The sequence below is a fragment of the Hypomesus transpacificus genome, chromosome 7 (genome assembly GCF_021917145.1).
Source record: "Hypomesus transpacificus isolate Combined female chromosome 7, fHypTra1, whole genome shotgun sequence".
Taxonomy (NCBI): Eukaryota; Metazoa; Chordata; class Actinopteri; order Osmeriformes; family Osmeridae; genus Hypomesus; species Hypomesus transpacificus.
Window position 1 is genome coordinate 450,538 of NC_061066.1, and position 22,662 is coordinate 473,199.

A 22,662-nucleotide genomic window follows, 5' to 3' on the forward strand; every position below is an offset into this window, starting at 1 on the left:
ATGGCCCTCCTTCCTCCCTCTCCAAAATACCCTGACTCTCTGGGCCAGATGAGAGCACACGGCGGTCATCAGGCCTTCAGGGGAGAGGAGGCCACGGTCAGAGGTCTCGGTTAGCTAATGGAACGGAAAGGAGGAATGGTGGGCAGGACCGTGGAGGAAGAACGCTGTGCTTGGCTGTTCCCTCTCTGTTGACTCAGTGTCACACACAAATACGCACACAGGTCCTGGGAACCAACGTGACATGTTAAAGCGTTACCAGCTTGACCATTAACGGTCAAAAACAGGAAAATGCTCAAACTCTAGTATGCTAACAGGAATGCTGAGTTTTTGGACATCTACATTTAAGGGCAACACTGACTGAGCATGTTTTGAGGTGACCAAATCCTCAATTTAAATTCTTAAGTGTGTAAGATTCCAAATACATTTTGAAAACACACAAGGCAAAGGATACACTACTATCTAACCTATTCATCGTAACCATAGGCCGTTAGATTTCAACACAACCTGTGTGATTACCCTTCAAATGAAGGTACACAAATGTCAAAGAGAAGCATTCCCTCGGGCCCTCAGCTGGAGTACAGTCTGCCCTGCGGAGGTCTGCCTCTAAAGGGCAGTCTGGAGTACAGTCTGCCCTGCGGAGGTCTGCCTCTAAAGGGCAGTCTGAGGAGAGAGCTGTGGTCTCCTCAGACACCTGACTCTATCCATAAACTCACCTCTTCTCTCTTCAACACTCAAACATTTCCTCTCTCTCTCTCTGACGCACACATTTTCCCTCATGCGCAGGGACTATTTTCCTCTCGGTTGCTCTCTGACACAAAGACACAGACACATACTGGTTTCTCCTCATCTATTATGGACGAGAGCCACAGAAACAGGGTACGGCTGGGTGGAGGGTCCTCCCTGGAGGCTTCAGGGAGATTCCCCTGAAGATCCAGTAGGCACTTCCTGTTTACACCGCTGCCCTTAGAGAAGTCCTCGGCTGTACCAACGTCACAAACAATACAACGGTTTTGGCTTTGGTGATGATCCGCGTTACGCAACACACTTTGCATTATGCAACATCTTTGGTGCACAAAATCCTTGAGGACCAGGGACAGAGCCCACAGATGGAATGAGTCTGACTCAGACTTTGATAATAGTATAATTTGAAGGTAGGATGAACTGATAGTGCCTGCTTCAATACTTTCACTGTACTTCTGTTTCAATTCTTAGTAAAAAAAACTGTTTGAAAACCCTGCCCTTAACTAGATGAATATGATTATGGTTAATAAGGGTTTTTCAGCATACCACTACAGTTTATGTTCTTCTCTCAGTCTGCTGCAGAACTAGCTGGGTTCACAGAACACAAATGATGGAGTAAGAGTGTAGCTCTTTGACAGCAGGAGGAAGATACTTGATGTAAGACCTGAGCTGAATCAAATCCTGGTTTAAGCTTTTACACCTCAATCAAACCTCAATGTACCTGTTCAACGCTAGATGCCCTGACTGGAAGTAAAACCATGCCAAGCAGGCCCAAAGCAAACCATTTAAAGTATTTGAATAGTTCCATGTATTTATTGTATGACTTATAAATAATACATATTTAAGAGGGTGTATTTCAGCCTTTATTAACATAGTATTTACAAATGACAGTATATCAGTAATTGTACTATTGGTTATTCAGAAGAGGTCTTCTTCTGTGCATCTCCATAGAGGAGACCTCCAACCAGCTCCCTCACGGCTGTGGTGTCCTCGGGGTCTGTTGGGGACACAAATGGTGGTGTTGACCTTTGATCAGACGCTTGCTGTCTGACCTGACTTTTCCTCTGGGGCCTGGGCCTTTTGACCTGGATGGTTGTAGGTTCAAATTCTTTCGAGGGAACACTGTTTACTCTGCCTCTGTGAAAGCTTCAGAGTGTCCTCTGTGATTGTGGGCTGGGTTATGGGATGTTGATAGAAGTGGTGTCTAAATGAAAATGAAACTGTGGGGACTCAGACTCGGAGGTTTAAAGGTCTCTTACTGCTGCCTACCATGGCCTTGTCCATGGCTAAGCAGAAGGAATTATCAGAGGATGATTCACGATGGTTACGCCAATAACAGGCTGCATGACTTTGCTGGTAATTAATGAAAGTGCATTACAGGAGGACATTCAATCAAGAGCGAAATAATGGAGTGGTAGTAATTTGAAGTGTCACATTTGGCCACATGGATTGACCATACACTCTTAAGACCATGCCCATTTTAGCACTGTTAATGTAGAAGTTGCCTTCCACTTTGTTTGATATTTCATCATAACAAATCTTCTGTTTAATTTAGGGTGGAATAATCCACATAAAAACAGGAATGTAAACTAACCAACCGTTCAATCATGACTGATGGAAAGCTAGGACAATTTAATTAATTTTGGGGAAACTACTTTAGCATCTGTAGAAATTATTTTGGAATTGTGTCAACTCTGAGCTTAAGAGCTAGCACTTAGGAGGCAGGCTCTTCACAGCGGAAGTGAAAGCTCTGAAAGACAAATCCCTCAAAAGGTACAGTATAAAGTGCTTCTTACTGCATAATGCAAAACTCCAACCTCTGCTTGAGAAAATCACCCATCTGTTTAAACTATTTGCAATAACTGCCTCTAGACTCCCGAACATGATATTATTCACAACCCTGATGGACCACCAGAAAGAGATAATAGTTAGTTACAGGTCTTTTGGCGATGACCCGGGCGATGATATGGGAAAAAATAATCACACACATGATGAAAGCTATGAGCTACACTGTAGAGCATATACCCCCATCTATTATCCATGAGCTGATGTTCATCTTGCTAAACTAGGCTGAGCCAGTTCTATCCCCCTCTGCAGCATGCCAGAACGGCTCCTCCTGTTAACTGCCTGCACATCCCTCTCTCCTTCCCTCTACACTGCAGACCTATACTCGCTCTCTCTCACACATCCCCTTTCTCCCCTCATTTATACATCTGCCTTCCCTACTCAGTTTCACACTCCTCTGTATGTCACTATTCCTCTCCCTCTCCTCTGCCTCTCCTGTGCCTCTGCCTCTCCTCTGCCTTTCCCTCTCCTCTTCCTCTCTCTGCCTCTCCTCTCGCTCTGCCTCTCCCTTTCCCTCTCCTCTTCCTCTCTCTGCCTCTCCTCTGCCTCTCCCTCTGCCTCTCCCTCTCCTCTTCCTCTCTCTGCCTATCCTCCGCACCCCTCGACTAGTGTCCCATGATGAGTTAGGTAACAGTGCTGAAATCAGAGCCAGGAGGAACAACAAGCCCAGAGGTTGAATTATTAACTGGTGCAGGAAGCTGGACTGCTATTAAGCAGATCAGGAGGTGACTGTAAGAGCTCAACCCTGTGGTGCACTCAAGCGGCACGCTGTGAATGGAACTATGAGGGTAATCATTTCCCTGGTCAAACTGGTTTGTCTTCCATGCTAGAGTTGTCTAACAACAGACAGTTGAACAGATCCCCTGCCGTCAGCATGGCAGGTCTCTGTTCAGGTCCTGCCTCTCTAAGTTAACCTGTCACAATGAGTGACATGTGATCATCCTAATGGATAGCAGCAGAGCTTCTAACATACTATGTAAGTATGTATGTATGTATGTATGCATGTATGCACATCCTGGGTACTTACATGTGAAACATGAGGCATGCAATGCCTATGCACTGTCAAAGCTAATCTTTCACCACCATTTTAAATGGTAACATTCCCCACATGCTGAATTGTGTCGTATTGTTTACTGTGTACTGCAGATTATGATGCAGTAACTACTGGACAGTGTGACTGGGCTGCTGAGCAAGAACTTCCCTGAGGAGGGATGGAGAGAGAGAGAGAGAGATGAAAGAGCTAGAGAAATGAGAGGCACCCTGTGCCCATGGATTACTGTGGCCTCTATAAATACTCAAGTCACGCCTAACCAGAGACTGCTGGCGGGGCGCAAATTTACATACATTTGGATGAGGACACACTGTTTATAAAAAAGGCATTGTCTATTTAGCCCTTTCTCCCCTGTGTTCGGCACACTTGCGCGTCAGTATTCATTCATCGAAGATTAGATTCATTGAGGAACGCCACAGGGTGGGAAACGTGTAGAGCCAGTTCCTTAGCCGGCCAACTCACCCACTCCCAGCTGCTCTAGCCGGGCCTTGAACTCTGATCGCTCCTCCAGAACGCGGAGCAGGTTGGTGGGTTCCATGCGCTCCAGCTCCACCCTCCAGTAAACAAAGATCTTGTGGTTGAAGCTCACATAGACCAGGCATGGGCTGTTCTTTCCATCCTTGCAGGTGTACTGGCCTGATTCACGCAAGACACACAACACCCCAGGAGCAGTTAAGATCATCTCCATTCAGTGTGCCAGCGTTCATTAACGGCATGGTTTATTTCACGCATATTAACAAGATGGTGATTCTTTTGCGTGGATATGGTGTGATATTGAAGTCCATCTGAGGTTGTATGAATGCATGTGACAGCATTCGAGTGAGCTGTGTGATTCACACGGTGCACTGAAGCATGGCTCACCAGAGGAACTTCACTCACACTGCGGACACTGAGCTAACACACACTAAATGACTCCAACCATTGGGAATACATGCTGCTAAACAGAAGGCAAGAGGATCATGTGCACAAATAAGTTTGAAGCATGGAGAGAACAGAATAAGAATGAGCTCCTGTATTGTCTGTACAGTGGACCCAGGACTCTTTTTGTCATTGGTTTTCTTGAATCTTTTTATGAAATAATAATATTATCTCTCTCCATGTAGAATGAGGGTAGACCGGAGTCAGTTTACGGAAGGGAAAAGACAAAAGACGATGATATTCGTTTGCTGTGAGAGCCAGAACTTCAATACTGCCCCCTAGAGACAACTTTTGGTGTTGGTGTGGATTATTATTCAACGCATGTACTTGGTCTAGACCGTTACAAGAACATTTGTTAAAAGTGTGAAAGGTTCAACTGACAGACCAAGACAAGAAACTGATAAGAATCATAGATTGAGGGACTCATATCTACACAGTGAGTCAGCGAGGTCTCACCTGCACAGAATGCGTTCACATTCTCATCAAACTGGAAGCGGACGACCGTGCGATTTTGGTCAATGATGTAAGTTTGACCGTCCCAAGCGCAGGCAACCACCTCTTCACTGCCGTCGCCCTGGAAATAGTCACACACACAATCAGATAACCATCAAATAAACACAAACAAGTTACCTTAGATACATACATTCTGTGGATACTGTACCAATAACTTTATCTCAAACCAAATTTTAAAATCTATGCACACACAAGGCAGATGTGTATAAACTCACAGTCACATCCAGCTTCTGAAGGGCAAAGAGTTGGTGATCTACTTGCACTGACCACATCAACTGCTCTGAGCTGTCCATCAACTTCAGGGTACCTAGAAGAACCACAATCCCATCGACCCATCAACCTATTATTCACAACAACAAATGGCTGAGATTTTACATTGTATTGTAAGTATCTGGCACAAAGCATTGTCCTTAAGTGTCAATATCTGGTTCACCGAGGGTTAAGGAAAAGCCAATCAATGTAACTGAGTGCTATCTCAATTCCCTCCGTCAGCAGAGGCCTGATGAGGAGCTGTGTCTGACTTGTCATCAGACTAAGGAGAGTGAAGAGAGGAACCTACACCTGGGTCCACTACAAGGACATGGGGGACAACAGAGCAGAGGCCGACCTCAGATCAACGCCATCTCTTTTTCATTATTTCTCTACTTCTTTGCCTCGGTATCTCTCTCTCACTGTCTGTTTACCTCAGTTTCTTTGTCTCTCTACAGTATCTCTTTCTCTCCAGGTGTTTCTCGCCCCCATCTGTCAATCTCTCTGCCTCTGTTTCTCAGCAGCACATCCGACACCACAGAAAATGTAAATTGTTGGAACATTTTCATTTTATTAAATACCAGCATCATTTCCATCTTCTCTCAGTGAAACTCATTACACTTTGATCCTAATGGGCTTACACGGGCATGTCGAGCAGTCTCATGGAGACTGGTAATACACGCGTCTGTGGTAGGCTTCTCCAGCAGCAATAATCCTATCGGTTCCCTCTCCTTTAAATATTGATTGTCTCTCCAGTAGCTCACACAGGTCTCTGTCTACATCTGCTACTGTGTGACAGCTCAGCTACTGGATGTTCACCACCCTTCCCTCAGAGTCATGATTGTCATCATACACCATCAGCAGCATTTTATTGTTGGTGTTTTAGGCTGTTTTATCATGGAAATGCTAATAAGTGAATATGTATTTGTCATTAGCCCAAGAACTAAAAAACAGCATATTGATCATCTCTACCAACTGACTCACCATCCAGTGTGCAGAGAGCAAAAAGGCCAAATTTTGATGAGTCACCTTTGGAACCTGTTACAAAAATATACATATGTTTTAGCCAAAGTTAGTAAAAAACCTCAGCATATTTCAAAATTTTCAGTTATACAATTTATTGTGTAGTTATTATAAATAAATGTTATGTCGACATTAAATGTATGCTACTATTTCTCTATGATGTACCTCGACTGATGCTACCAATAAGATGAGTGGAGACGTTCTTGTTGTGGATCCGCCCAGTGGTTAGATGTAGAATTACATCTCTAGAGGGGCCTTCACTGTTATTTTCATAAAACAATATTAACACAATATAAAGACAAGAACAAGGTACACACAAGGTACACATAAGGTACACACACCTCCACCCCCCCACACCCTATGGCCTGAAATATAGTATCCGAGAGCCACAACATAGTTAATGCACACCAATAGTATGTTTTCATTCAAACTATGAGATGTCTTCATATATAGCAGGTAGTACGGAAGCTACCATGCTGGTGTGGCTGGGGCATCGTCTCCAGAGCCAGAAGAGGCCTGCTGTGTCCAGGAGCAGAGCAGAATAGCGTAGCCACAGCCGGGCTGGGACACCATCAGCTCTGGTGATCCCCCAGGGCCTGGGTTGACTGACAGGCTGTCCACCTGTCACAGAGGGAAAACAGAAGATAGTGCAGGGACACTTCAAATGTAGTTTTCATTCAATTTAACCTCTTCTTTATGGAGCGTTCATACTGATCCAAGTGATGAATACCTGTCCCTCTAGGAGCCACTTCTTGAGCAAGACCAGCTGTCCAGTGCTGGGGTCAGAGGAATCAGAGGGTTCCTCCCAACGGAATGCTCTCACCACACGATCTGTGTAGCCCACTACCAGCTCATTCAGTCCATCACCATCTGCATCCAGACAGAGACACAGAGAGAGAGAGAGACACACAGAAACACAGAGAGAGAGAGAGAGAGAGAGAGAGAGAGAGAGAGAGAGAGAGAGAGAGAGAGAGAGAGAGAGAGAGAGAGAGAGAGAGCATTTCATTAAGAGCAGGACGCATGCACAGCAAATCTATATACACCGCATCATCACACAACAATCTTACCAATGTCACTAATAAGAATGACTTTGGTGTTGGCAGGAATGTGCTGGGTAAAACTGGGCTTTTGGTCTTCAGAGAATAGAGTTTCATGCTGGCTGGAAGATTCTGCCTTGCCTGACCCAATCCCTGTCAGGTCAAACAGGTTGAACCAACCTTCTGCTCCAACAGCCACTACAAAGTTCTACAAGATATGATAAAGTGGCCATTATGACAACTATTTGATACTGTATGAGTGAGCAAAAAACAATACAATGTTATTTTGAGATAGCTTTCACTGCTTGACCATCTCATGTTTATGCGACTCACCTTTCCTTTGTTACAGACATCTCCAACTGCAACGCATGTGAGCTAGTACACAAGAACAAATGAAGAATGAAAGGTGACGCAAGATAAGTTTTCCCACCTCTCTAACTGAATTCTAATTTCAACCTTATAAGACTGAAAGGATAAACACGAGTAAAATAATAAGCCTTGAAAGAGTTACACATTACTTCTGTTTCGTAGCGTACGCTAACAAAAACTATAAAATATGTTTCTTTACTAACCATGCCCGCGCACGTTCTGGTGATCCAGGGTTTGGATTCATCATTCTTGTACACGAGCAGTTTTCCACTAGTGTCACCTACGACGAGTTCATTAAGCTAAGGGTAGGGGACAAGTCATATCGACAGGAAGATCAACAAATCAGACAATGCACTGAATTTATTGTTTTATAACATAAATCAAGCGAATGTATGAGTACGCATTCTTGAAGAGAGACATAACTTTTCAACTGAAGTTACGGCACATTTTCAAATCTGAAATATTAGCCTTCGTTAAACGTTAGCTACTGGCACGAGCTAATGATATATTACCGAGTCGTTATCGGCATCTCCGAGGCATATTGCGTGAGGGAACAGGGTCCCCGTGAAATCCAAGCTGACACGCTGAACATAGCTCAGGGACCGCATATGAGCGCCTAGGAGACTGCAAGACTTACTTAATGTTTCAATTAAGAACTACCAATCTAGCTGTAGAAGCTAATAAATACTGCACATGACTTCTCTCTAAGCAAAAAGTAAACAGAGGAGCGCATGATAAAACCCCTACGGAAGCCCAAGAAAGACATTCTTGTTGAGTTTGTGATGAGCGAATCGAGAGCTATCTTGATTCGCCATATTCTAACAACAATTACACTTTTAATTGTTAACATGCACGCCCCTGAAAAGTAGTGTGCCAAAATCTCTCATTTTATTTATTTTTTGTTTTCCTATTTTAACTCTTGCTTTTCACCTTAGTGTAGTAGATAATCGGAAGGATGAACAGTGCCGTCATGCGGTAGATCATGAGTAAACACGAATGTGTTGATACACAGCGACACCTCTAGAGGGAACTGCTGTACAGCGTAAATATTGTGATCTATTTTTGTTTCTGTTCTTTAACATTGATAATAAACTATTATAATGTTTGAAGCAATGTCATACAAAACGTAATTTGCAATCAACCTTCCAGAAATATTTTGTATTTAAATGAGATGGCTATTTAATACTCTGACAGGTCAACACGCCTAACAATGTATGTCTTATTACTTCTTAGTGATAATGCTAATATCAAGGGCCTAATACACGCAGAGGCGCTAGTACGGAGCCTTTAAAAAAATGTAACGGTCTGCATGCGTGCGCTCGTGTGAGAGTGTGCGCACGCAAACCAAGGGTAAACAGGTTGCCTAGTCATCATGACCTCTTAACATGCTGTGTGTAACTCCTTCCCAAATAATAATGGGCCTGCAGTCTAACACGCTCTTTTTTCTACGGAACACTGATTTGACGAACCCAAGTGTAGAATTATGGAATAAAAACTTGTTGTTCACAATAATCAAGAGTTTTCCTTAACGTAAAAAAAAAGAAAAAGTAGCTATTTTCTGAATGCTCAAAACTTTAACGCGCAATTTTCTTGATCTGAAGCAATAACACATTGTTCCTATGTTGCACATAATAGGCCTACTATAGAAGTTCTAGACGACCCACGCTGACCACGTAAACACAAGAACACTAGGCAATTTATTTTTAACAGCTAACAAATTTGAAATTAATCCCTCATATCACACAGAGATTATAATTGGGACAAATGAGTCCATATACATTTTGTTTTATTATCTCCCAGTAAAATCCAAAGACCAAGAGAGAAAGACAGAGGTGTTTCAATGGAAGCTCAAGCGCCCAGATGTCATATTAATTATTACACTCAGCTATGACTGGAACACTAGAAGAAGGGGAGAGCCCTTCCTGCCTCTGGAAGATCGCAGAGGGAAAAAAAACCTTTACAAAGCGCTAATTGGACTCTGGAACCGCACTGACAGGGCATGGTAGATAGGTTTCAGAAAGCCCAGCAATGGTGAGGGGGCAGGGGGTTGCTGAATAGAACCCACGCTTCTTTTCTAAACTCTCTTGCTGTGCCAGAAAGGGGAGGAAAAAGAAAAGAAAAGTTGGTGGGGGCTGGGTACCTCAATACAAGCTTGATCTTGAATGCCACAGCCAACACATAAAAATTGCACAATTTATTATAGCCCCCCCCTTCCAAACTTTCAAGTACTCACTCACTCACGCACTCCCCCCCCTCTCTCTCTCTCTCTCTCTCTCTCTCTCTCTCTCTCTCTCTCTCTGTCTCTCACGCACGCACGCACTCACTCATGCACTCTCTCTCTCACGCACGTATGCACGCACGTACTCACTCACGCAGACACACACGCACACTGAGTTTGTAGTCGGTTGGCATTGTCTACGTGAAAGACATGTCATATAATGCTCCCTTTAAAAAGAAACAAAAAAAATGTAGAAATACACTGTGTCGAGGCTAGTGTAACAAAATAGGGTGTCAAATCATACACAAAACATCCTCGAATGCGTGCGTCGTATGGCCCCTCCACAGATTTACCCTTCCGTTCCACCTCTACGTTGGTGATGATTAGCTCCAACGAAAGTGGAAAATTCGCCTCTGCTGCACAAAGCTTTATTCTTTCAAAGGAGCAGTATTCAAATGCGTCTGTAAAGTATTAACAATAAACTGTATGGGACTATCCAAGACAAAGTATGTAGCCTACTGAACGCCAAACTAAAGAAAGTAAAAAAATAAAAAATAAAGTCCAGCACCTAAACTATCATAATTTACGGAAATATGAGACACAATCCTAACTGCCTGCATATAGGTTGGCGGAAAGTTGCCTTTCAGCACCACGTTTTGGTCCACAAGGAAAGCTATTGAAGTGCGTAAAAAAGCGTAGGCTTATTTCCCAATAAACAAAGCATAATGTGGACTGTGCTGAACGTCAGTTACGGCTTGGTTGAAATGTTTACTTTTTAATACCTCCTGTTTGGATAGCTTTCCAGCAATGCATCTACTTTCTCATGTAGCCTACTTGTTCATGAAACATATTTAAAAAAATAGTTGTCTATGCTATTTCTAAAGGTAAATTGTACTTAATTAGCCTAATATATATATATTTTTAATAATAGAAGCATAAGTAAAACAGGAAACGTCGTTGTTGTAAATCATAAAGGAATTTTTTTGGGAACTTGGATGCATGGGTCTTCAAAATTAAACAATTGAAATGTGCATTCTATAGCTGGCCACACTCAAGACAAGTAAAAACTCCACAAGCTGCAACCAGTTGTGCTTGGGTGACTGTTTGTTCAGTGGTTGAAGTGGCACGCGCCTGGCGTACAGCACAGGAGCCTCTAGGTGAATACGAAAAGCGAGAGGAGGCGTGGTCAGGTCCAGCGCGTGGGGCTGCCAATGTATTGAAAAGCCCCGTTACTGCCCTTCCTCAGGACTCAGTGCAGCCCGAGGAGTGTGCGAGGCAGGAGCCCAGAAGACTGCCAATTAAACAAGACTAAAGAGAGCATTAAGTCCCACGTGAACGCCACGAGCAGGACGCACTGCCACCTATCACTCCAAGACTTTGAGATTCTTCTTCTACTCTTGTTTTATATCTTAACCAATTTACAATGGACATCACAGCTAAGATGGAGATCAATGTTGGCCAGCAGCAGTTCATGCCACCTGCCTGTTTCTTTGCGGCAGCAGCTCAGAGCATCCAGCTCAGCCCAACCAGCAGCCAAGGCAGCGGCAAGTCAACATCCAAGGTGAAGAGGCAGCGCTCATCCTCTCCAGAGCTGCTGAGATGCAAGCGGAGGCTGAACTTTGCCGGCTTTGGGTACAGCCTGCCGCAACAGCAACCGCACGCTGTGGCGAGAAGGAACGAGAGGGAGCGCAACAGAGTGAAGCTGGTCAACAACGGCTTCGCCACTCTGCGTGAACATGTCCCCAATGGCGCAGCCAACAAGAAGATGAGCAAAGTGGAAACCCTGCGGTCGGCTGTGGAGTACATACGCGCGCTCCAGCAGCTTCTGGACGAACATGACGCCGTAAGTGCCGCGTTTCAGTCCGGGGTTCTATCGCCCACCATCTCTCAGAACTACTCCAACGACATGAATTCGATGGCAGGCTCCCCAGTGTCCTCCTACTCCTCTGACGAGGGGTCCTACGACCCCCTGAGTCCCGAGGAACAAGAGCTACTAGACTTTACCAACTGGTTCTGAGCATCTGCTTAGGTAAGAATTATATGATCCTAATCATAAATATTTGTATTGTTGTATATTCTTGTAACTATGGTGTTACTGTTCTTTTATATAAAACGTGAGCAATTGAATAACATTCCTCTTCTGTTTTATCTGCACAGATATATGGTTCAAATCTATGATACTCCCAGTTCGCGCTTGGGAGAGTCCTTGCGGAGTTCACTTCCTTCACAAGATGCACCGAGATCTGGCCCGGTATGGTGGCTCACGCGGTCCGGTTCACCTAGCATTGGCCTTGCGCTACAAATGCTTATCTTGCCATTCTGAAGTGCCAAAGGACATACAAAGGATGGCTTTGCTCTGCAGCGTTGGAAACGATACTTCCATGCATTCGCCCATGAAAACAAAACATTTCAAACGTGACTTTAATGCTTCACCATATACATTATTTAAAAATATTTCTTTCAAACTATGCTAAACCCAATCAAAGAACAGCAACCCTCTTGGTTAACTTCTGTAACATTTGATTCAATATGCTTCCAACTTGCGGATTTTATTATATGAAATTATATCAAACATGTTTGAAATATATTAAGATATTTTTGTATGTAAGAGATTTATAGATGTTTTGTACACAGTTTTGTATATATTTTGACAATATATTGATATGTTGCTTTATACCTCTTGCCTATTTAGACTTGTAGTCTATTATGCTCTGGAGCTGGCTATTCTGTGTATGGTTCATGAGGTCTCAAGTTAGAGTTTGATACTCTGAATTTTTATGTTAGCACCAATGTGTCTTATTTAATAGAAACATACATGTATTTTACCATGTCTTGACGTTCAAAATGATCAAAGGTTATGCAGCTATTGTCCAAACAGAGCACAATGGCTACGCATTGTATCTCTCTCTACTGCCAGCTCTACATTGCCTTTACTTCTATTGTTGGTTGAAAAGAGAAAATCCTATAATCATATTTTCTACACTCTAATAAAACATTTTCTGAAGTAATCCTTATTCACATGTAGTTCTTGGCATGAAAGCCTACCATTAAGTCACGTTTGACAACACTAGAAAACGGAATAGGCAACAGTGTTCGCCACATCTTAAAAATAGCAGATATTAAGACAATTCTATTCTGATAAATCTTAGTGGGTATTCAAATGAACTTACGCACAGTTCCAACGTCACCATGTCGCATGGCACACTTTTACGCACCTCTTTCACTGCTTCTTATCACTGATAGCCTATTTGAGTCTAAATTGTGTGTACAATATCGTATGTGCGGTAAATTGTAGAGAACTTGCTCTGAAATGTAGAAATCGCAGTGCCAGTTCTGCAGTGCAATAGCTTTTGATCTTGCCAGTATCATGGATAGGGATTCAATGAGCAGTGATAAGACTAACAACATTTACTCTGTAGGCCCTTCTCGACAAATAATTCATAGCCTATAACATATACAGTACAAGTCCGAAAAGCTTTACCAGGACTATTGTGCTTGGTAAAAAGAACACTCAGATATTGCATACTATATGCATACGAATATTGTGGAGAAAATAACTTGCATACGAAATCAAATGAGTTTATTCCAGACTTTAATAGTGAAAGTTGATCTGAATCCATGTTTGCACCAACTGATACAACGCAAAACACGGTACAACCATTTCAATATGGTTTTTGGTCCATGTCTTTGACGACCACAAAAGCCATCTCGGCCGACAGGTAGAGACGCGTTTGTGGCAAGGCGCGTGCCTGGTTTAATGAGTGAATGAGGTTGTATAGTGGTCAAGTGGAGACAGCTCACTGAATTTGCTAACGGCGTGTGCCTTCTGACAGCAGCGCGCGACTACACTCAACAACTGCCCTTGGGGGAAAATGCCGGAGGATGTGAACCATTTGTTGTCTAAAGACGGGGGAATCGTCAAAGATAATATAGGTAGCCTTTTATAGGTAGAGTTATTGTGCTGAAGAAACGTATGTTACTTTTACAAACATTCCTTTACATAAAAATACACATATACAGCGTTTTTTTTATGATTATGTGAATCAAACATTCTGATAAACAGGTAGCCTATCAATAGTATTACACAGGCACTACTGTCTTAGTTATGCGTAAATCATGTTGCAAAGTGATCGCACATATGTTATGTTTAGTAGGAGTAAACGTATTGAACATTTACTACAAGAACCCATAACTAAACGAACATTGAGTAAATCACGAACAATTAAAGAAAAAGTGCACCAACAATTAAAGATACAGATTCCAATCTTGCCACCTTGTGCCCCCCCCCCCCCCCCCCCTCCTCCAGAACGAACTAACTTTCAAGGGACATTATAATTGTTCCCTGAGGTTATTTTTCTTTTCACCTCGAACGCCCCGGAAACATGCAATGGACACAGAAAGTGTCATTGAATGATCTCACAGGTGGCTTGAGTCATCGAGGGGGTTGGCAATGACGGAGTTGTGGATGAGAACAAACATGGGCAGGTATGCCAGGAAGTCCAGCAGGTCAAGGGAGTGGAGCTGCTGTAGCTCCTGTCGAATGGCCTCCTCATGCTCCTGGTGGATCCCCCCAGCCTTCAGCTCTACAAGCAGTTGCTCTGCACTGATGCAGCCCTGCTGTGCCACAGCGCCCTCTGCTTGTGCCTCCAGTAGAAACAGGAACAGCTGCTGTTGGGGACAATTATGTCAATACCTGAAGAAAGCGGGTCTTTTTAATATGAAACGGTGTGGACTTCTGTGTGTGTGTGTGTGTGTGTATGTGCATGCAGACAGGTGTGTATGAGTGCGCTTGATTCTCTCTAAGCAGGCTTGGGTTACATCAGTCTGTTTCTAGTCTTGTGTTAGTGCACCTGTTTGTGGCGTTAATGCATTCTAAGCAATAATTGGGGGGAGGGGGGTATATAATCCCTTGGCAATCAGCCCATTTCTCCCTTTTACTTCTCCAGTTAACAAACCTATCCCTAACAGCTCTATAATTACAAAGCCTCCCCTACCTGGACAGGGCTCAGTTTCCACACCCCTGGCCACAGGCTTTCATATTGCCTTCCCATTCAGTGGCTTGCCCTACCTCCCTGTATGAATGGCACAAGCTACCTGGGCAGCCAGTGGCAGAGTACTGGATCATTTGCAGCTTGTCACTGGCTGATTATTGAACAGACAGGATGGTCATCCCTGGGTACTTTCATGAGATCAGACCTTGTAGTCCATGAAAGTGAAAAGCACCCTCTCTCTCTCTCTCTCTCTCTCTCTCTCTCTCTCTCTCTCTCTCTCTCTCTCTCTCTCTCTCTCTCTCTCTCTCTCTCTCTCTCTCTCTCTCTCTCTCTCTCTCTCTCTCTCTCTCTCTCTCTCTCTCTCTCTCTCTCAGTGCTTGATTTCAAAACATGTTCTTGGTGCCCCTCAGAGAAAAAGCTAGTTTTACTAAGCTTGCATTTGAATCTCTCTTCAAAGTGTTTCTGAGTGTTTATTTCCCTGTAATTATACCCGCGGGCCATGAAGAAAGTGGAGGTGTAGTATGGAGGAGGACAGACAGCAACTGAGCTCTTACTGTAAATACTGTACATGAAACCCCAGTATGCAAAGATACTGCAGTGTTTGTTGAATAAACAGGTTCTGTGTAAGGGAGAGCTATCTACCTTTGCCTTGTACAATTTCAGCTCCAGAGAACGGAAGTCCATCTTGCTAATCAGAGTACGCATAAGTTCACTGTAAAAAAAGCCCAAAACAAACAGCAATCACTCAACAGTAAAACATTACCTCCACATGTCTAAGCCTTCTTGATTTGATGGTTGAAGTTCAAGTTCCTTTCTTTGCAAACCTATCTGGTAGCCACTTTCCACATTATATGACCCACAGTAAACTCCAAGCCCATCTGGAGGGAAAAGTTGGGACTGGAGATACACAGATGAATCATACGAGCTAAAGGAGACAGACAGATAAGAGGGAGTCAGGGTGGTCATGGAGGTCTGGGTCCTGTGGCGGGTATTTTTTTGGCGGGGATCTCCTGTGCGATGCTGAGTTTGGGGAGACGTGATGGTAAAATGTTTTGAGCCCATTGTGGTTGCTCACAGTGCCCTGTCCCCCCAAACAATGACCGTGGACATCCCGCCACAGTAACGGATAAAACTGCTCTGGTATGGTCTGGATGAGGGGGGAGGAGAAGGAGGGAGGATGCAGGAGGGGGAGGAGGGACGCAGGGAGAGTTGTAGGGGCACGCTCTGGTGCAATGTGGCCATCCTCTGACCGACACAATCCAGCCCGCTCGTATAATTAGACAGAGACACGAACGACTGTGCCCGAGACAGACCTCTCCTGTCCAGCGTGTGGCACGGCGACGGCCGTCACCCCCGCTCTAACGAGCCCCCTGTGTTAATGAGCCCCTCCCCGGTTGCTGACTGGCTTGTTGGGGGAAGAATGGCCCCTACGCTCGGCCACCGAGTTGAGCGCACGCCTGGCTGCCTCCGCCGCAGCGATTGGCCCACATCGTCCCTGCAGTGACTTGACGAGCATGAGGCGAGACAGGACAGCTAATGATCATTAATTGCACTTGGTTTGCAGTAAAAGAGCCTGAACGCTGGTGCGCTAAGGACATTGGCGGCGTGATACAAGCTGGCCAAACGAGGGACCTGGAAGAGCAGTGGGGAGGATAATAGCAGCCTAACCCACTTCTTTTGTTGGCCCTCCCCGGGCACTCTGCAGTCGACAACCCAGCAGACTTCTCACTTACGTAATGGCCATAGTTTTGGCGGTCTCTTCGTTGGGGGGCAGCGGGTCAATGAGGTTGGGGGTCCCTGTGCTGGGACGCATGCTGACCCAGTTTGATTTGACTGACAGGAGAAATTGACACTTGTTTTTTTGGGGAGACTTAATTTGAGCGGGACACAGTTGGTTTGAGAGAAAAGCAGCAGTTCTGAAGAAGGGAAGGGAAGGAGGAAAAGAAGAAAAGAAGGGTATTGTTGGTCAGTGTATTAAAGGTGAGCAGGTCCATTCTCAGGTTTCTTTCTTATTTCTGCACCTTCTCTCAGTTCTGAGTCACTCTTGTCATTTCCAGGAACTACAGGATTTACTGTAACTCTGCGGCATCAGCAAGATAAACAGAATGGATCAAACAGAATCATACTAATGAAACACTACAAAACACTACACACACACACGAGAAATGAAAACAGGCATCACACATGCCAATCATCTGACCCATCTGCATGTCTTGGGCCGACAGGTTCCTTCAGAGTCCTGTACAGGCATTTGATCGACTGCTCTATGGAAATGTGGCTTCCAGACCATGTGACTTGCCTTGGGGGAATGTGGCGCTGTATGAGACAACGGACTGAGCTGCACAGTCCTGCAGAGGGACAGATGGACCGAGTCAGGGGCCACCAGACCAGAGCACAGAAGGAGAGGGAGAAGGGGAGAGGGGAACGGGGAGAGAGAGAGGCAGAGAGAGAGGGAGAGAGAGAGATCGAAAGTGAACGAGTCAGACATACAGACAGAAACAAAGCAAGAAAGAGAGAAAGAAAGAAAGAATGAATGAGAGGGAGAGATTAAAAGGTGGTGACCGTATGGGGGAAGGGCAAAATGTAAGAGAGAATTATAGAGGAAAAGAGAGTGACAAGACTAGAGGTTAAAGGAGGAATGGTCCATACTTATTTTGGATCCGAAACTCAGTTAAACTTCAAAGGCTAGCAGAATCTGAGAGAGCTATTGTGCTGATACTATAACATCTTATTTCTATGCTGGGATTAAGACAATGGGATTAGAGAAAGTAACGGGATAAATTTAGTTCAGGTAGGATCAGATGAGACGAATTCTTAAGCATTGTTTTCCTTAGTTTAGGGAAAGGTATTAGGATTGCTGGTCATTGTGTTTCACCATGTACTACTTTAGGAACTTTCCAGAAAAGAGATGCCCCATGCTTCAGACATTAATTATCATTACCATAATTACTTCTTTTCAGAGCAGACACCCTGGTCTTTTGCAATTGGTGGGTAGGTGGGACCACAGACAAGGGCTAAAGAGCCTCTTCACCCAAACAACCAATGGGCCAATCGTAAATCAGGGGACCCATGACCCTGGCTCTGTCCACACAGAGAGCTCTCACACTGGGCACAACCTCCAGAAGAAGCCCCTGACCCTAGGGGCCTCAAAACAGGGCGACTCTCCTCACTGCAGTCTGTATGCAGCCATAAAACCTTGGTGAGAGAATGGCACAGTGTGTGGGAATCTGTGGCATATGGGACATGGTACAGAGGCAGGGGCCCTAACCCAACACTCTAATCAGTGGGATGGTCTTCTAAAGGGCCTCTCTGACCGCCCAGCTCGACAAACTTGTATATATATGCTGACTTGCACACTCACACACACATAAATATAGAAGGAAAGGCACTATGATACACACAGACGTGACTGACAGACACTGTAATGCTTCTGTGTAAAAAACACACTGCTGTACAGTGACAATCCCTGGCAAATGCAAACTAGGGCCCGCACACACAGAGACACACAAACATACACCCACATACACACACACACACACACACACACACACACACACACACACACTTATTCTTATTCATGGGAGGCCAGTGACACTTCTTCCGACTTGCAAGGAGGGAGTTGGATTTGTGACCCAGGCTACTCACTCCATAGTGGCTATTTTCTGAGCCAGGCTTGCGACCACAGCAAAGAGCCTCAGGTCTGTGAGTCCATCTGTCACCCTGAAATCCACCATCTCCAGGATCTGAGGGAAAACAGTCAGCGGGTATGTCTGTGTGTGTATGTTTGTACGCGTGTGTGAATGTGTGTCTTTGTGTATGCACGTGTGTGTGTGCTGAACTCACCCTATAGACATATATCTCCTCTTCATCAGATAGAAGTTCTGGAGGGATGATGTGCTTTAGTGCTTGCAGCACTTGAAGACAGGAAATGTAACCATCACCATCGCTATCTACCTAGAAACATCATCTTCATCATCTTCATCATCAATATACAGGAAATCTCGGGAGAATCGAAAGGGTGAGGAAATAAAAAATTGAAAGATAAATAGAAAGAGAATATCCAAGGCAGGACAAGACAGAGACCCTTTAAATCCCCTTTCACTTACTGCTTCAAAAGCCCTTTTGTATTCTGCCAGCTTCTCTTGACTGAAAATGCAATACTTTGCCAAGAAGTCAACTGCAAAAAACACAAGAGCGTTAAAGAAAGAAGGGAAGGGGGGAAGAAGAGAAGGAAGATAGAGAGAAAGTAAACACAAACCAATGTGTTCCACTGGTTCACTGGATCATTTCAAATTTGCCTTAAGCTTTGGACGATTTTTACTATAATACATTTACTGACAACACAACAAATTCTCTGGAGCGGTATCCATTTGTGTTTCTCATGTCCATGATTATTTCAGTAAGCACATTTGATGGAAGGCAGACAATAAAAGAAAAAAATTAGAGAGGAGATGAAGCTCTTTAAGCTGCTGGCACTTCAATTCAGAAGATGAGAAAGAGTCCACTGAATAATGGATGTATTCATTGGGGGGCTGAAGAAAGAGAAGAAACAGGGTGGATATCAGTCTGGATTTAAACCCCTGGACTTGTGGTCTGCTCCCGGATGGCAGGGGGTCATTTCAATCTGGCATTTATCTGCTTAGGCCTAATCAAAACCAGGCCTTCTATGGCTTCTCTCTTTCACATGCAAAGTGTTACATTCGCATGTAGTCAACTTGACTTGTTAAGGCTTGATTGATCAAAACCTACGGCCCGGCTTCGTACATCTGTTTGCAAATATCTGTGACGAGAAGGGCTTCAGAGAGACCTCCAGTCACACAGCCGGTCCCAAAGCAGCGCATGGCCAGGGATTTAGCCCCAACCCCTGTCTAACACCCCATGACACACACACTCACATGCACACACCTACACACATTCACACACACACAGACAGGAGTGCACACATACATTCACACAAACACACATGCATACACTCACTCACACACACACACCACACACATACACTCACAGGTATACTGCACTGAGCAATCCAGTGGCGTAAACCAACAGCCGCTGTGTGTGACAGAGTACCCTGCTTGTCTGCTTAGCACCAAGGAGACTTCTGTTAGGGGTAAGAAAGGTCCCTCCATAACTGTCCCCAGTGGTGATCCACTCTCTCTCTCTCTCTCTCTCTCTCTCTCTCTCTCTCTCTCTCTCTCTCTCTCTCTCTCTCTCTCTCTCTCTCTCTCTCTCTCTCTCTCTCTCTCTCTCTCTCTCTCTCTCTCTCTCTCTCTGTCTCTCTCACTCACAGACCTGAGAATTATGCTGCTCCTCCTGCTGTAACCTGGTGTGAACAAACACACACGTACACACACGCACGCATAAACACACACACGATAGGGCCTGCAGTATTGCCAGGGATCAGGGGGTCTGTGACTGAGGGGGCCACTCCATCGGGAAATCAGCCGGACAAAAGGTGCAGTGAAGTGAGAGATTGAGGGAGGAAGCACAGGCGGGTGGAGGAGGAGGACAAAGACCGGCCACTAAAGCCTCCTGCCTGATAGCCTTATCTGATTCCACCCCAGCGCTTGATGGCTTTTTTTTCACCCTGCCTTTAAAGCGCACAGGTTGCGCCTTTGGTGTGAAGCCTAGCAGAAAATGTTAATCAAGAGAAGAACTGTGCAGAGAAAGGCGAGAGAAAGGGGAGAGTCACTCCGCCAAGGCTGTAATCTGTAATGAGACCGATGCGATTCAGTTGCGATTGAGGGAGGAAGAATGGAGACGTGATGATGATGATGAGCAGGGAGGTTCACTCTTTCACTGGCGTTTGTTTTTCCAGTTTTTGTTCTTTTCAAGTGAGTCACCGCTCTCTTACACACCACCACAAAAACCTGAGTCACAACTCATTTAACACACTTTGACATCACTTTCAGCATCCACGGCTGACAGGTGACAAACACCCTGTCTGTGTGTGTGTCACTTTAGGTATTCATGGATAAATGATTTATATTTTCATGGAAATCCACTACCCGATGAACAACATTCATCAAACGTGTGGATCAGACATAAATGCCTGAGTGTAAATCTAGGTTACTGGGATGTTGTTTTCTTGGTCTTTGTTATTACAACGACAAACTCATTCTCTAAGAGACATTATAGCCACGATTCATAAAATGATAGTAAACATAGCAGGCTACAGCACAATACAGGAACACAGAGGTCTATTGTGTTTCTTATGCATTCACTTGTTTTGTTTTTTTTCCTGTTTCCCGCTTAATCCTAGACCTTTGTTTCTGCTCATCGCCACAAATGTACTTGTATGAAGTGTCCTATAATTCCACTAACAAAGATCACATTCAAAACTAGACCAGCGATGACCCCCTTATTATAGCGGGAGAATGTTATAGAGCAACATGCCCCATATTCAGTGTATGCATACCCAAACCTGCATTCAGAAGAGATTAGCATTGAGAGTTAGCATACAGTTTTCATAGTAGTTACCTAGTCAGGGTTTATACTGTACCATGAGATGTTCAAGTTCAAGTCTTTTATTTGTCAGGTACACAGAACAACGTGTGAAGATGTGTCAACACAAACAATCTGAGCAAACTAACCTCAGAAGTGTTGTGATACTGCTATTTTGTTGTCAAATTGAGTCAAATCGCTTGACAGGTTGGTATAGCTTATCCCCAAATGTTTTCGTTTTAAATGTCAACTCTTCAAACACTTAATTGCAGAATTAAATATGTGAGCATAGTATGTCACAGTATTTTAAATAGTGTCCCCTTTGAACAGAATACAGTCCTTAGAATATAAATGTACCTCTAGTAACATAGATGTATCTATGAACCAGTAGGAGGAGCAGTAGGGGGTTCTGTCAGAATAATATTTATTGTTGTACTCCATTCAACAGAATGTTTTCCTCTTATGTCCAGAAAATGTGTTTTTTATATATAAACACTACGGCATAAATTAAGTTAGTTAATAGTATACAATCTACTCATGAACCATACTTTGAGTCATACTGTGTATTATTATTATATCGATTCACAACATCAGTTATTTACGTAATAGACATCTTTTATGATCTTAGAGTATTATGTAAACTTTTTTAAGTTGAATAAAACGTAATTTACTGTCAGACTATAATGTGGCAGTGTACTTCAGCCCATGTTAAGAGGTGTAGTCTAAGAAGAGGGCAGAAATTTGGCAACATTCAGCAGCAGGCCCCATTATCACTGCATGGAAACACAGGCCCGCCCCTTCACTTTCCAGAAAAGGACCGGGGAGAAAAAAGAAAAGAACTGGTTGTAAAACAAACAAAGACACACGCAGCGGCCACACTCCTGACTCTGGCTGCACGCCACCAGCCTCACCACAAACCACCACATGCACACACACACGCGTATGCATACGCACACATGCATATGCATACACACACACGCATACACAAACAAGCCTACTTCCAAATCACACCGTACACTACACGTAAATGCGTCTTCCAATACGACACACAGATCGACAGAGATATAACTTCACAAAGAACCAAATGATCAGCCATAACAGATCTCCAGTGATAACCTCACAAAGCCAAATCATCTGCTATTATTGCCCTGGCTCTCCTTGACATTGTGCCATTAATAAGGCCATTGTGGAGAGTCCTCTCTGTTTGGAGACCATATAATAGACTCTTTGACAGATTCACTTTGCTCTCTGCGCCCCCCCCCC

The 22,662-nt window shown here is 44.2% G+C and overlaps 3 protein-coding genes and 1 long non-coding RNA gene across 5 annotated transcripts in view; 2 read left to right on the forward strand and 2 right to left on the reverse strand.

Annotated features, from left to right (window-relative positions):
* Positions 1-8,501, reverse strand: part of itfg2 (integrin alpha FG-GAP repeat containing 2) — a 22,053-nt gene extending 13,552 nt beyond the window's left edge. Inside the window, exons 1-12 of one of the 2 annotated variants that reach the window (XM_047022969.1) lie at positions 8,259-8,495; positions 7,950-8,045; positions 7,711-7,752; positions 7,408-7,585; positions 7,071-7,210; positions 6,813-6,961; positions 6,506-6,600; positions 6,302-6,355; positions 5,284-5,375; positions 5,012-5,129; positions 4,100-4,273; positions 1,587-1,738 (exon numbers count right to left, since the gene is read on the reverse strand). In XM_047022969.1, coding sequence (XP_046878925.1) covers positions 1,656-1,738; positions 4,100-4,273; positions 5,012-5,129; positions 5,284-5,375; positions 6,302-6,355; positions 6,506-6,600; positions 6,813-6,961; positions 7,071-7,210; positions 7,408-7,585; positions 7,711-7,752; positions 7,950-8,045; positions 8,259-8,354 — 1,317 coding nt within the window. In that variant the 5' untranslated portion in view covers positions 8,355-8,495 and the 3' untranslated portion in view covers positions 1,587-1,655. Of the gene's footprint in view, positions 1-1,586; positions 1,739-4,099; positions 4,274-5,011; positions 5,130-5,283; positions 5,376-6,301; positions 6,356-6,505; positions 6,601-6,812; positions 6,962-7,070; positions 7,211-7,407; positions 7,586-7,710; positions 7,753-7,949; positions 8,046-8,258 lie in introns of those variants that run through there. The other variant, XM_047022968.1, reaches the window with a different exon arrangement.
* LOC124469589 lies at positions 1,747-4,277 on the forward strand. The gene is made up of 2 exons (XR_006956314.1): positions 1,747-3,562; positions 3,733-4,277. It is a non-coding gene; the product is annotated as an uncharacterized LOC124469589 (long non-coding RNA).
* Positions 8,502-11,215: 2,714 nt separating the features above from the next.
* On the forward strand, positions 11,216-12,278 carry ascl1a (achaete-scute family bHLH transcription factor 1a). The gene is made up of 2 exons (XM_047022887.1): positions 11,216-11,993; positions 12,122-12,278. The coding sequence occupies exon 1, from the start codon at positions 11,388-11,390 to the stop codon at positions 11,979-11,981; it is 594 nt and encodes a 197-aa protein (XP_046878843.1). The 5' UTR covers positions 11,216-11,387; the 3' UTR covers positions 11,982-11,993; positions 12,122-12,278.
* A 2,045-nt stretch (positions 12,279-14,323) lies between these two features.
* Positions 14,324-19,115, reverse strand: LOC124469761. Its single transcript, XM_047023251.1, has 5 exons — positions 19,062-19,115; positions 18,799-18,909; positions 18,601-18,698; positions 15,598-15,667; positions 14,324-14,632 (listed from the first exon to the last, which is right to left on the reverse strand). The coding sequence occupies exons 3-5, from the start codon at positions 18,687-18,689 to the stop codon at positions 14,381-14,383; spliced, it is 411 nt and encodes a 136-aa protein (XP_046879207.1). The 5' UTR covers positions 18,690-18,698; positions 18,799-18,909; positions 19,062-19,115; the 3' UTR covers positions 14,324-14,380.
* Positions 19,116-22,662: the final 3,547 nt, after the last annotated feature.